Raw genomic sequence first — 13,736 nt, forward strand, 5'->3', positions numbered from 1 at the left:
ATTTTAGTGATTGAATTGAAAGGAAATAAATTCTTGCAAAATTAATTCTATGGGAGTGATGGGGTTTTTTTTCCCAGTGGTATGAAACATAAACTCAGAGAAATTAAGCCTATTTGAACTAATGGAAATAGGCTTAGCAGGATTCAGTTTAAATAGATAGATGTTGATAAACATCCTGAAATCAATGGTAAAACTGTCGGTAACAGGAGTGCAACCTGCAGGGATCGGGTGTCACCAACCCTGCAGCAGTGCAACTGCAGCCCTACTGTTATGGACCTGCTCCCTCACTCCGGTGATGGTGGAGCTGCAGGGGTCTCTCTCTGGTGCCGCATGGCCGATGGCACCTGATCACTGCAGGCGCAAGGTGTGAGGAAGGCTGTGGTCCTGGCAGGGCAGAGCAGAGATCCCAGGCTAGTTTGTGAGAAGAGGGAGACTGAGGCCCCAGCCATGAGGGAGGCCACCCTGCTGATGAATGGCTCCGTCCCTGGCCAGGAGCCATCTGCAGCTGGGTGGCCTCCCCCATGGCCAGGGACTTGTCCTTGTGGCCCTGGCCGGGGGTCTCTGCTGTCTCTATCAAGAACACGACCTTCCCTCACCTTGTGCCTGGAGGGATCAGATGTCACCAGTCCTGTAGCTGTGCAGGGAGACTTCTGCTGTCATGACCCCACTCTCTCACTCACCTGCCAGGAGTGTGGGAGCCATCCCTGGTCAGGAACTGTGCAGCAGTACCTCACAGCCCCTTGCAGTCCTGGCTAGTATCTCTACTCCGCTGGGCCAGGCTCACAGCCTCCCCCTCAGCTTGGGCCCCGCAGCTGTGCAGGGGGCCCCTGCAGCCCCGCTGTCAGTGCGGGGAACTCTCAGCACCCCTGCTGTCAGCCCTAAACCCAACCCGACCCCCACCCCACCTTAATTTCTGGCAACTATAAAAATAGTTAAAAATCAGAAAAAAATAAAAATTACTCATTGATATTACTCATTGACATTAGAAAAAAAATCAAAATTGAATACTGCCAATCCTAAATACAAGCTGTCCCATATGGCGCTGTGTTGATATTTGCTTTTCTTTTGTAATGTCACAATCAGTGGTTTGTGTGTAATATTTTGCATATAATGACTTTTCAAATACTAAGGCAAATTCAGGTGGGAAAGTAAGGAAGAGAAGAAGAAGTAAAGAAAGTTTGTGGAAGCTTTTTGTTTCTGGCTGTTCGTAAAATGAATGGGATTCTGCCCTGTGGAAGAACCTCACAGTTTTGCTGACTTGGATATGTGATAATGAGATTATAGGAGATGTTGAAAGTATTCAAACATGCTTATAAATGATTTTGATGTAAACGGTCTACCAAAAACATTTTTTATGGTAAATATGTGTTTGCATACTTTGTAAACAGTGTTCCCGAAAGAAGACTTTGAACTTCTTGATATGCAGCAAACAAAATAAAATAATTAATTAAATGAATTTAGAAAGTGTCAAGTTAGCTGATCCAGATAAGATAAAAACATATAAAATCAGTAGTGTAGTATATTATATGGCTACATTTTTATTTTGGTGGATAAAAAAAGACCCAATATGCTTTGCTACAAATATTATACTGTATATTGTCAATTAAATATACAAAAAATAAATGTATAAATTATGAAAAATAATGTAATAATTTTACAGTTATGTAGTTAGTGGATGTGCTGTATTGTGGACAGTCAGATGTAAAACCCCGATAGATTTCAGTGGGAGCAGAGTTAAGCCAGTGCTGAGCTTTTTGGTAATTCCGTGTCATTCAAACCATAGACAACTCTCCTTTCAAATGGCAACTTTTCATAGTATTTAGATGAGGTAAGAAGTGTTGGGAGCCAAGTTTAGGATTCATGGAATGTTTTTTGGTCCCAGGCCAACTGCAATTGAGAGTACCGTGGGACCCAGCCCTTACTGTGGAAGAGGAGACTTGCATTGCTCCACAGGGTCTTCACTAGGTGATACCAGAATAATGTTTCTGGGCTCCAGAGCAACCTATAGGGTTTTGTGGGTGAGGAGTCTATTACAAAAATGGGTTTAGAGGACAAAAAGAACATGCTGCAGGAAGGCAGTTTTTCAGGGTGTGGGGAGAAGAGAATTCTGTTTATATACCAGGGCCTAAATCCTGTCATCTTCTACCTGTTGAACTCTTTGATTTCACTGACCTTTGAAAGAATGACAGTAAGTTTTGGCACAATATCTGTTAAATAAAAACAAATAAATACTGGTGGGTTTCCTGCTGTTCTGGTAATAGCAAACATAGCTCAAAAGGAGTCAATATCTTACATTGTAAGAAATGGGGATGAGGGAGAAGGAGAATAAAAAAGTTAGGACTCTGGTCTACCTTAAAATCAACACTGGCATTTTATAATTTTACTGTTTTTTCAATGGCCTTTATCTCCTCAGACAAACTAATTTCCTTAGGAGTCCACTTAAGTAGTAGTCAGGTATTGATTGTTCCTCGGGGATCGCCTTTCTTTTTCTGCAGACAATATTGGGACAGATAGAGCAGGTAATATAAAGAGCTGTCAGTGATGGAGAACACGTCTGAATCAATTTATGCTTCATTCTCCAGATGTGAATGAATGTGAAATGCTGAGTGGGGTATGTGGTGAAGCCCTCTGTGAAAATGTAGAAGGCACCTTCCTGTGTCTCTGTTCCGATGAAAACCAGGAGTATGATCCAATGACTGGACAATGTCGCTTCCGCACATCAACAGGTAAAATACCAGTGGCTTTGCTTGCAGACATAATACAAAGCATAAGAAATGCGCATCCTCCTGAATAACAGCAAGGATAAAAAATTGTGACAGGCTGTAAAAAAAAAAAAAGGGGGGGGGGTGTTAAGAGTTACAATGAAAATTGGGTAAATTTGGATTTTATTTATTGCTGTAGTTAAATCACTGTTTTCTAAAGAAATAGTGTATTTTAGACCCCTTTTTAAAGCATAGTAATATAATAAGCTATGTGTGCTTTTGGTTCTGTTATTCTTGAGCATGCTATAAATCATAAACAACAAAAATATGGCATAGATGCCTTTAATTTTTGTACAAGAGGCAATCTCAGAGCTCTGATTAGCCGGGCCTTTTTTCACACAGTGTGGTTTGTGGAACATTGTTTCTCATGATGTGTACCATGCTGAGGTGGTGATGTCAATGTTCATCTTTGGCAGTGAAATGAAGGCTACAGCACATGAGATTTAAAATAATTTTTTTTAAAATTGATATAGATAACTACTGGTATCTGGATAAGGTTGAAGGAAATGTAATGTTGAGAGCAAAATTTGTATATGGTAACCCAGGCTTATTATTGAATATTAACAGAAGAACTTACAAAAGTAAATAGTTGAGTGGCAATTTGTTTATCTAGTTTGAAAAATCCCCAAAATATTAGGCTCATGAAGACATGGCCAGTCACCTTGTCCACGTTACTTGTGGGTTGTACTCTCGCCTCCTGCCCCTGTTTTTTTACTCTTGATCTGTCTTTTTAGATTGTGAGCCTTTCAGAGCAGCCACTGCGCCTTTCTCTTATGTTATTCAGTGTCTTAACACATTAGGGATGCTACTACAAACACTAACTTAAAAATTATCTTAGGACTCTCTCTCTCAGAAAGTTGCCTCCAAGTGGGCTACACAGCTCCAGTCTGGGGAGAGGAACAGGTCCAGGATAAGGGGGAGTAGAGACTAAGAGATTGGCAAATTGATTTACATGAGCTTCTCCCCCAAACAAACAAATATATTTTAGGTTTACATTGCAGGCTGAACTAGCTACTGAATAGCTTTAGAATAACTTGCTGTACTATCAATTCCAGTCTACATAATTCAGGAGGCCCTGGAAATTTCATCCTGTCTCCCATCTTTCCAAATCTTTTGAACAAGGCAAAACTCCTGGTGACTCAAATGGAACCAGGATTTGGCTCACTGAACATAGTGCCTTTTTACCTTCCTAATAATAGATCAAGTTCTCTTTTGTGCAACACGTAAGAGGCAAATTCTTCTTTTTAAAGAATCAGAGCTACAAACTCTTTGTAATTTATTCACAGATTCCTACTTAATTTGTATATGCTTTCTTCAGTATTTTGTTCTGCAACATTTCCTGAGATGTACTTGCACAGGGAAGCACATTGGTACTGCAACACTGTCTGTGAAACAGCTACATAATAAAATGAACTGTGAACCAATGGCAATGGGTTAGACTGAGGACCTCACCTTATGAAGAGGTTGAAGGAATGAAAACTCTGGAGAATTGCTGGTTTAGAAGAAGAATACACAGCAGTATTGCCATTTACTTACTTGTGAGGAAGCAAACTGCAGTATACTTTCATCTCAAGGGGCCTCATCTCAATACTGATATCTAATGATGATAACATAAATGACAACATTGTTAACTATTTCACTGCTGATCAAAGCATGCAAAAAGAAGAGGGTAAATCATATTACAAAGATCTACAGCCAGCTATGAGTGCCATCTCATTTTGGTGCCAAATAAGATGACACTTGCGAGATTTTAACTATTTTTTCCCCAGTCAAAAATGAACTAAGACCTAGCAGAGTCACATCAAGAAGGAGCCATTCCCAAGAAGCCCAGCAGGTCATCTGATTCCAACAGAGGGGAAGCCAAGCCCAAGAAGCCAAGCAGAGTTCATGGATGTATCCTATTATCATTTATTGCTGAGGGAAAGGAAAGCCCACAAAGTCCAGCAAGCATGCATGATCATATTGTGAACATCTGTACAGTCTACAGCAAGTGGTGTCTCAGTTTGGCATCATGAATGGGCACTTCATTTGTGTTCAGTTTGGAAGAGAAAAACTTTTTTCATCTCAATATGGACCCCTTCTTTGGGCACTAACAAAACACATACTTAATCATTTTCTTTCCTATATTAAGGTTCATTATGGAGGAAGATCTCATATAGGAGACCAGACAGTATGGAAATTAGAGCCCAGTAGGATCCCTACACACTATATTATTTGACTAATGGAATAAGGGAACCTATCTGTTACCAGGGAACACTATAAGCTGATGTACATTGTGAAGGACGGGACATCTTACCATTCTTTTATCTCTGTTTGCTTGCACAACTGAAGGAAAAAAACACTTCCTACAATCAGTGTTTCATTGGACAGGATATTACTTTGTATACTGTATAAGAGACAAAGCATTCACTTTTCTGGATAGCCTGGTAGCAAACTCTTTTCTCATTGAGCTCAAATGGGTTCTATCTCAGAGTCTGAAGATCCTAGGAACTGATCACCCAAACAAACTGTGAAGTGGTAATATTACCTACTGCACCTGTAGGTTTTGGAAAACTCTTATGGAGTTTACAATGTGTTTGTTTTTCTTTAACCTACCTACCTCTTCTTTGTTTTCATTTCATGCTGAAAATTAATGGCTAAATGCCAGGTTGTGGCTGACCCTTGCATGAGTGTGTAAGGCAGAGGAGAGCACAAACAGCCTTTCCTCTTGCGCAGGGACTGGGCTCAGTCTAGTTGTTGTTTTCCCCAGAATAGAAGGAATCTGCAAGCCTAGCTACGACAGCAGTGCTACGCTGCCCAAAGGGTGCAGGGCCAATGCCACATCCTTCCACCTAGCACCAGCCACACCAAGGTGGTGATGGAGTTCATGCTACACTTGTGCAAAGGATGATGCAACGGCCATGCTTCCTAGAGCTTTGGCACGCCACATGCCTGAGTCAGGCACCGTGCTTCTGGGAGCTCCTGCTGTGTGCTCCCATATCACCCCCAACATGGGCTTGTGCCTCATTTTACCTGCATGCAGAGAAAAATATCTTGTCTGCCTTATACTGTTGTAAACATTAACATGCAAATCTTACAGATGTATTCAGCCTTTGCATATTTGTTTTTATACATGTGTGCTATTTTGCACATAGAGAAATGTCATCCCATTTCCACTCTACTAAAGAGAAGTGGGATGCCATTTCTACTGAAGGTAGGGGCAAGGCATAACTGAAGCATAACTTTAATTCAGGGACTTTTTCACATGTTGTTAAAGGCTGTTCCCTTTGTATGTTCACACTTCTCTTTATTCACCACGGGGGACCTAGAGCTTTCCTTTTATTTGGCAGAAATTCATCTATTATTTGCTATGTCCTGAAATGATGCTGTCAGTATATGAACATTCGTCTCCTTAGTTCCAGCCATCTTGTTGTCTTCCAGTATTCATTTCAATTCAATACAAAATAAATTTAACAAAAAATCGAATGCGCAGGTTTCAAAGCACCTGTTTCTCTTTTCTTTATTTTGTACCCCCATCCTGCCATGGCTTTAATTCAGGTGCAGCCCTGACCGCTGAAGTCAATATGACTCTGCACAGGCCCCTGGATCCACCTGTGCAGATGCAGTTGAAGGATCGAGACCTTAGGCTGCAACTCCATCTTTTTCTCACCTCAGTATTTAAGATAATGTGCTCAATTACTGGGGCATTCAGAACAGTGGATTACCAGTATTCATGAAATAAAAAGTGTGCTGTTTTGGCATCCAAAATATAATATGTTTACTCCTGGACCAGTTCTATAAAAATGTAGCCTCACCAAAGACCAGTTACAAATTTATGATGCAAAAACTCATGAAACTTCAAGGGTAGAAAAACAAATATATAGCTAATAGAGTTGGAAAGCTGGGATTCTTAGGGGGAAAGTTAAGAGGAGATTTTTGGGGGGAGATCAGGAGAAGATGACACAGAAAAGAGTCATAAGGGTGTCTAATAGGATCATCTGTTTCTACGCTATTAACTGTGAAGCAGCTCACAAACATCTGATATTAAAGTTGGTTATTCTGATCATTCCTGAATAATAACATCTGTGCTCCTCAGTCTTGGGCCTTTCTTGAACAGAGACTGCCAATGATGTCAAACTATTCTTGGTGGCTTTTGTAATCTGCATTGTTTATTAGACACTAGACTGAGTCTGGTACCCAAATCTAAATTGTATGTCTTTACGTTTCAAGGGAGACCTTTCGTACTGTCATTACTACCAAATAATTTTTATTGAAATATATAGTTCTTCTTCGAGTGCTTGTTCATGTCAATTCCAATCAGTTGTGTGCGCGCTGCATGCATGAGAGCTGGAAGATTTTTCCCCTTAGCAGTATCCTTAGGGTCAGCTTGGACGCCCCCTGGAGTCGCACCCTCATGGCACTCAATATAGTGCCCTGCTGACCCAACCCCCCTCAGTTGCTTCTTACCACCTGTGATGGCTAGCTGGAACTCCCCGTTGCTCTTGCCTCGACAAGTGCATGCTTCACAGTATCAAGTGTATATAGTTAAATTCAGTAGTAGTTTAGTTAGTGTAGATAGTTTTCTCTCATAAGTTTCCTTTGGGGGTCGCCCCCCCCCACGCTTTCTCCAGCTCTGGGGTATGCTTTGGTCCCCGAGCTTTAAGCCGTGCTCTGACTGTGGCAGTTTTATGCCGAGAAGTGACCCACACACTTTGTGCTTCATGTGTCTCAGGGAGGGTCACCTTGGGGACGGTTGTAAAATCTGTAGAGGGTTTTGCCCCAGGACACTCAAGGACAGAGAACAGCGCCTCTGAGTTCTGCTTATGGAGGCAGCACTTTGGTTTCAGACAGACCCCAGCTTTGCGGACCCGGTCCCAAGTGCCGTCTCCTCGGTGCACAGTGCTCTGGCACTGTTGACACATGAGCTGTAGCCGAGGAAGGACTCCTCAAAGGCCTGGTCTACATTGGGGGTGGGGGTGTGGTTCGAACTAAGATACGCAACTTCCGCTACGCTATTTGCATAGCTGAAGTCGAAGTATCTTAGTTCGAGTTACCTGGCCGTCCTCACGGCGGCGAGTCAACCACGGCAGCTCCCCCGTCAACTCTGCTTACTCCTCCTACTGAGGTGGAGTACAGGCGTCGATTTGGGGATCGATTTACCTTGTCTAGATGAGACAAGATAAATCGATCCCTGATAGGTCAGTCACTACCCACCAAGCACCGTTCACCAATCTGTCGCCACGAGGACCTACAGTTTCCCTCCATGCCGGAAACATTTGAAGTGGCATCGGACCTCCTGGCGCTGACAGCGCCACCCTCCCCTCCAAGGCAGAAGAGGTTTCTGGCACCAGTTCCTGGCCCAATCCACTCTGTGGGCAAGCTGGCAAAGATGGTAGCAATGAGGATATCATCCCCTGCATGCCAACCTTCAGCACCAGTGGCCCATGTTGGGGAGCTGCTCTGGTATTCCAGTTGGCATCGCTCACTGGCATCAAGTGGCTCCGCTCCTCTGTGGTCTTCGCAGTCAGAGACCTTGGAGTCGGAAGCGGAGTCGTCGCGCTCCAGTAGGAGCATAAGATCCCGCTCCCACCATAACTGACAACCCTACCCAGCACAGTGGCTGGGACAGTGGCAGGCTCCTCAGTGGCCCTTCTGGACCCCCTGGGCCTATCACCAGAACCAGGGGGCAGAGCCAGGATTCCAGACCAGCCTCAGTGACCTCGGGGTCCTTTGGGCCACCACACATGCCCTCCGCACCACTGCAGGGGACCCATCCGGAGCTGTACTGACATCAACGATCTCGGCACCGACTGCGACGTCGACAATCTCAGCACTGATTCCTGCACCATCCTCGGCACTGATCGCAGCTCAATCGTTGGCACTGCCCGTGTCACCAACCAGGGCACCGCCAGTGACACTGACTACAGCACCAGCTGCGGCTCCAGTGTTCCTCGCTCCTAGGGACTCCAGAGGGGCTGAGGGCAGGGAACAGGCTCCGGTACCGGCCGCCATCTTGTCCTCCTCATCTCCGGATGAGGCAGTGGCTGGATCAGCAACTGCTCAAGCCTCAGGGGACAGCAGGGTCCTACAGCAGCTGCTGAGACGGGTGGCCCAGAACCTGAACATTAAACCTGAGGAGGTGGTGGAGGACATTCTTTCAACAAAAGGACAATCCCGTATTGCGCTGTCACTGATTAAAACCATCAGCGATGCCACGAAGACCCTGTGACAGACCCCCGTCCTCATTGCTGCCTACCGTCAAGAGGTATGAGTGGAGATACTTTATCCCCTTAAAGGGGTATGAACATCTTTACACGCACCCCCAGCTGAACTCCCTGGTAGTGGACGTGGCCAATCAGCGTGAACTCCAGGGCTACCAGGGGCCCTCTCCCAAGAAACGAGAGGCCAAATAACTGGACCTCTTCAGAAGGAAAATCTGTTTCACAGGGGGCGGGGGTTGCAGCTCCCTATTGCTAACCATCATGCAGTGGTTAGCAGGTACAATTATAATACTTGTGGGGCCATGCAAAAATTTGCAGAACTCCTCCCTATGGACTCTCACGCAGAGTTTTCCATGCTAGTAGAGGAGGGCAAATTAATTTCCCATGCATCCCTGCAGGCGGCCCTGGATGCAGCGTCTCGCACCATGGCTATCAGGGTGGCCATGAGGAGAAGTTCCTGGCTGCAAGTCTCTGGCCTCCCCTATGAAGTGTAGCAGACAATCCAGGATCTCCCCTTTGAGGGTCAGTCTTTGTTTTCCGAGAACACAGCACAGCCTCAAGGACTTTCAAGCCACCTTGAAGTACCTGGGCCTCCATACCCCTGCCACACAATGGAGGCACATTAGACCCCAGCCCCCACCGAGGGTAGGCAGGATGGGTCGCGCAGGAGAAATAGGAACTCAAAGAAGAGATCTCGCCCCTCCTCTAGTCAGGGCTGGTCAGTCTAAACCGTCCTCAGGCCCAAAACCAGCCTTTTGAAGGTGCACCCAGGGGCGACGCACCAGTGCAAAGACTGGATCCATCCCACTTTACCTTTTCGTCCCACCTATGCATGGGCCCGTATTATGTCGGCCTGCTGGGTGCTCCGCATGGAAGAAAAGGATATTCACTCCAATTCTCTGCCCTCCTGCCTTTCCATCCCGCTTCCCCATCCCTCTTCAGGGACCCTTCTCACGAGCAACTCCTCATACAGGAGGTGCAGTCACTCCTCTCGCTAGGGGCCGTGGAAGAGGTTCCTCAGGATCGCAAGGGCTTCTATTCCTGGTATTTCCTAATATCAAAAGCCAAAGGCAGGCTCGGGCCCATCCTAGACCTGCGAGAGCTCAAGTTCATATGGAACTTGAGTTTGTTCATGGTCTCCTTGGTCTCCATCGTCCCTTCCTTGGATCTAGGGGATGGTATGCCGCCCTCGACTTGAAGGATGCATACTTTCATATAGCAGTCACACCATCCTACAGAAAATACCTCAGGTTTGTGGAGCACGACAACCACTTCCAGTTCACAGTCCTTCCGATTGGCCTGTCAGCAGCGCCTTGAGTATTAACCAAATGCAGGGCAGTCGTGGCCGCGTTTCTGCACAGGTGCCGGGTACAGGTGTTCCTGTACCTCGATGACTGGCTGATCAAGGGCCGCTCCAGGGCCCAAGCGGACGCGCAAGTCAGATTCATCATTGCAACGTTTGACAAACTGGGCCTTCTCCTGAACGCAGGGAAGTCAATTCTGTCCCATGTTCAGAGGATAAAGTTCATACGGCCAGTGCTGGCTCGACCCAGGCCAGGGTGTACCTACCGGAATCAAGGTTCTGGACTCTGGGAGACATCATTCGGAATCTCAGGCAGTTCCCCACCACCACAGCAAGGAATTGCCTCAAACTCCTGGGACACATGGCCGCTTGTACGTATGTGGTGCAACAAGCCAAGCTCAGACTCCGGCCACTCCAATCATGGCTAGCCTCAGTGTATTGGCCAGTCCAGGACAGTTTGGACAGGTTCGTGACTTTGCCTCACCCGATCCTCGACTCCCTTCTGTGGTGGCTCGACCCACACTTAGTGTGTCCAGGGGTCCCCTTCGTCAGCCCCCAGCCAACTCTCTCATTGGTTATGGATGCATTGGACTTGGGCTGGGGGGCACATCTGGGAGACCTCAGGACACAAGGCCTCTGGTCTCAGGCGAAGCTCACTCTCCACATCAATGTCAGAGAGCTAGAGCGGTGTACCTGGCATGTCAGACTTTCCAAGCCCATTTAAGTGGGAGATGTGTATCAGTGGTGACAGACAACACCACAGTGATGTTCTAGATCAACAAACGGGGATGCACACTCCTCTCCCCTATGCCAGAAAGCCCTCATGCTGTGGGACTTTTGTGTAGAGCAGTCAATACACCTTCAAGCATCGTACCTCCCTCGCATACAGAACGAGTTAGCGGACTATCTCAGCAGATCATTCCATGGCCACGAGTGGTCCCTACGCCTGGACGTCACTAACTCCTTTTTCCATCAGTGGGGCTTTCCCCAGGTAGACCTCTTTGCCACATGGCACAACAGGAAGTGTCAGCAGTTCTGCTCTTTCCTGAATCACAGACCGGGCTCCATAGCAGACGCATTCCTCCTTCCCTGGGGAGGCCATCTCCTATACGCATTCCCACCTATCCCTCTCGTTCACAAAGTACTCCTCAAGATACAGAGGGATCGAGCAGTGGTAATATTGATAGCCCCAGCCTGACCCTGCCAACGCTGGTACATGTTGCTCCTGGACATGTCCATGGAAGCCCCAGTCACTTTGCTGCTCTTCCCGGACTTGATAACTCAGGATCACGGCCATCTCCAGCACTCAAACCTTGAGTCGTTGTACCTCATGGCATGGGTGCTCCGTGGCTAAACCCGGTGGAGCTTTCCTGCTCGGACCAGGTTAGACAAGTTCTCCTTGGCAGTAGGAAACCCTCCACTAGAGCTACCTACCTCGCCAAATGGAAGAGATTTTCAATCTGGTCTGCACATCATCGTTCATCCCCAACGTTCGCCTCTATTCTGCTCATATTGGACTACCTTCTCCATCTCAAGCAGCAGGTACTGTCCATGTCATCAATAAGGGTTCACTTGGCTGCCATGTCTACCTTCCATCCAGGCACAGAGGGCCAGTCAGTCTTCGCCAACCCTATGATCAGCCGTTTCCTCAAAAGTCTCAACAGGCTATATCTGCAAGTTCGACAGCTGGTCCCAGCCTGGGACCTCAGCCTGGTCCTTTCCAGACTGACGGGGCCGCCCTTTGAACTGCTAGCGACGTGCTCCCTGCTCTACCTCTCGTACAAGGTCACGTTTCTGGTAGTGATAACCTCAGCCAGGAGGGTGTCTGAGCTCAAGGCCCTAACAGCAGAGCCTTCTCACATGGTGTTCTGTAAGGACAAGGTTCAGCTCAGGCCCCACCCAGCTTTCCTCCTGAAGGTTGTCTCCCAGTTTCACATCAGCCAGGACATCTTCCTCCTAGTGTTCTATCCTAAGCCACACTCAAGCAGCAGGGAGCAGAGGCTTCACTCGTTGGATGTCAGCAGAGCGTTAGCCTTTTACATCGAGAGAACAAGGCCGTTCCGAAAGTCAGTGCAACTTTTCATGGCTGTGGTAGACACAATGAAAGGTCTTCCAGTCTCTTCTCAATGAATTTCGTCATGGATCACATCCTGCATCTGAGTGTGTTACAAACTGGCAGTGGTGTCTGCCCCTCCGCTCACTGCGCACTCCACCAAGGCGCAGGCTTCTTCAGCACCATTCCTGGGGCAGGTTCCCACCCAGGAAATATGCAGACCAGTGATGAGGTCCTCCATACATACTTTCACCGCGCATTATGCAATTACCCAGCAGGCCAGAAACGATGCAGCTTTTGGTAGAGTGCTGCTCCAATCAGTGGACAACTCCGAAACCACCTCCGTAATTTAGGCTTGGGAGTCACCTGATTTGGAATTGACATGAACAAGCACTCAAAGAAAAAACGATTACTCACCTTCTTGTAACTCTTGTTCTTCGAGATGTGTTGTTCATGTCCATTCCAATACCCACCCTCCTGCCCCGTTGTCGGAGTAGTCGGCAAGAAGGAACTGGGGGGGGGGGGGCGGGGTGTGTCAGGTTGGCAGGGCACTATATTGAGTGCCATGAGGGTGCGACTCCAGGGGGCGCCCAGGCCTACCCTACAGACACTGCTAGGGGAAAAATCTTCCGGCTGTCGTGCACGCAGTGCGCGCACATCTGATTGGACTGGACATGAACAACACATCTCAAAGAACAACAGTTACAAGAAGGTGAGTAACCGTTTTTGTTTTGTTTGTTTGCTTTAACCCAAATGAACTGAGAGTCTGATCTTCAAGTATTTGCATACATACCCATGCATGTCTTTTTTGCACATGCATCATTGGATGTGCATATACAAATTCCTGATTTACACATACATATGCCCAAAAGAGAGGTATCTTGTCATGTGTGCAGCAGATTGGGAAATTTGCATTACACATTCTGTAGTACATTGCATATAGAAAATAGGAACATACAAATGCATATTTACTGGCTTGCTGAAAATCAGGCCCTAAAAGTTTGTATTGCTTATGTCATTTAGAGGCAAAGGACAGTGCTATATAATTTATTAATTTAAGATTCCATCAACCCTACACATTTTATTTTTTACACTAATAATTTAGGGCACAATTAATCAAAGTTTTTAAATATGTGCTTAATTTTAAGCTTGTTTTAGTTTCATTGATGTCTACAGCACTTAATGTTAAGCATACGCCTAAGTGATTTGCTGGATCAGTGCAATTAAGATATAAAAATATATAAAATACCTTCAGTCTATATTTAGCCCCCACTTTTTATATCTGGAATTCTGTAGCACTAATATAGCCATCATATTTACAATCAGATAAATGTCTATATGTTGGTATCTAGAATTTACTTGGTTTGTTATAAGAAAAAAGATTGAAAAATGTTAATAAATATTTTAAAAAACCCAGT

General features: G+C 46.0%; 1 protein-coding gene across 1 annotated transcript in view; it reads left to right on the forward strand.

The window, feature by feature from the left end:
• The window catches only part of LTBP1 (latent transforming growth factor beta binding protein 1), a 375,845-nt gene that overhangs the window by 303,423 nt on the left and 58,686 nt on the right, over nucleotides 1–13,736 (forward strand). Inside the window, exon 25 of the mRNA XM_077812182.1 lies at nucleotides 2,583–2,726. Within this exon, the coding sequence (XP_077668308.1) occupies nucleotides 2,583–2,726 (144 nt within the window). The remainder of the gene's footprint in view (nucleotides 1–2,582; nucleotides 2,727–13,736) is intronic.

The sequence above is a fragment of the Eretmochelys imbricata genome, chromosome 3, assembly GCF_965152235.1.
Source record: "Eretmochelys imbricata isolate rEreImb1 chromosome 3, rEreImb1.hap1, whole genome shotgun sequence".
In the NCBI taxonomy this organism is placed as follows: Eukaryota; Metazoa; Chordata; order Testudines; family Cheloniidae; genus Eretmochelys; species Eretmochelys imbricata.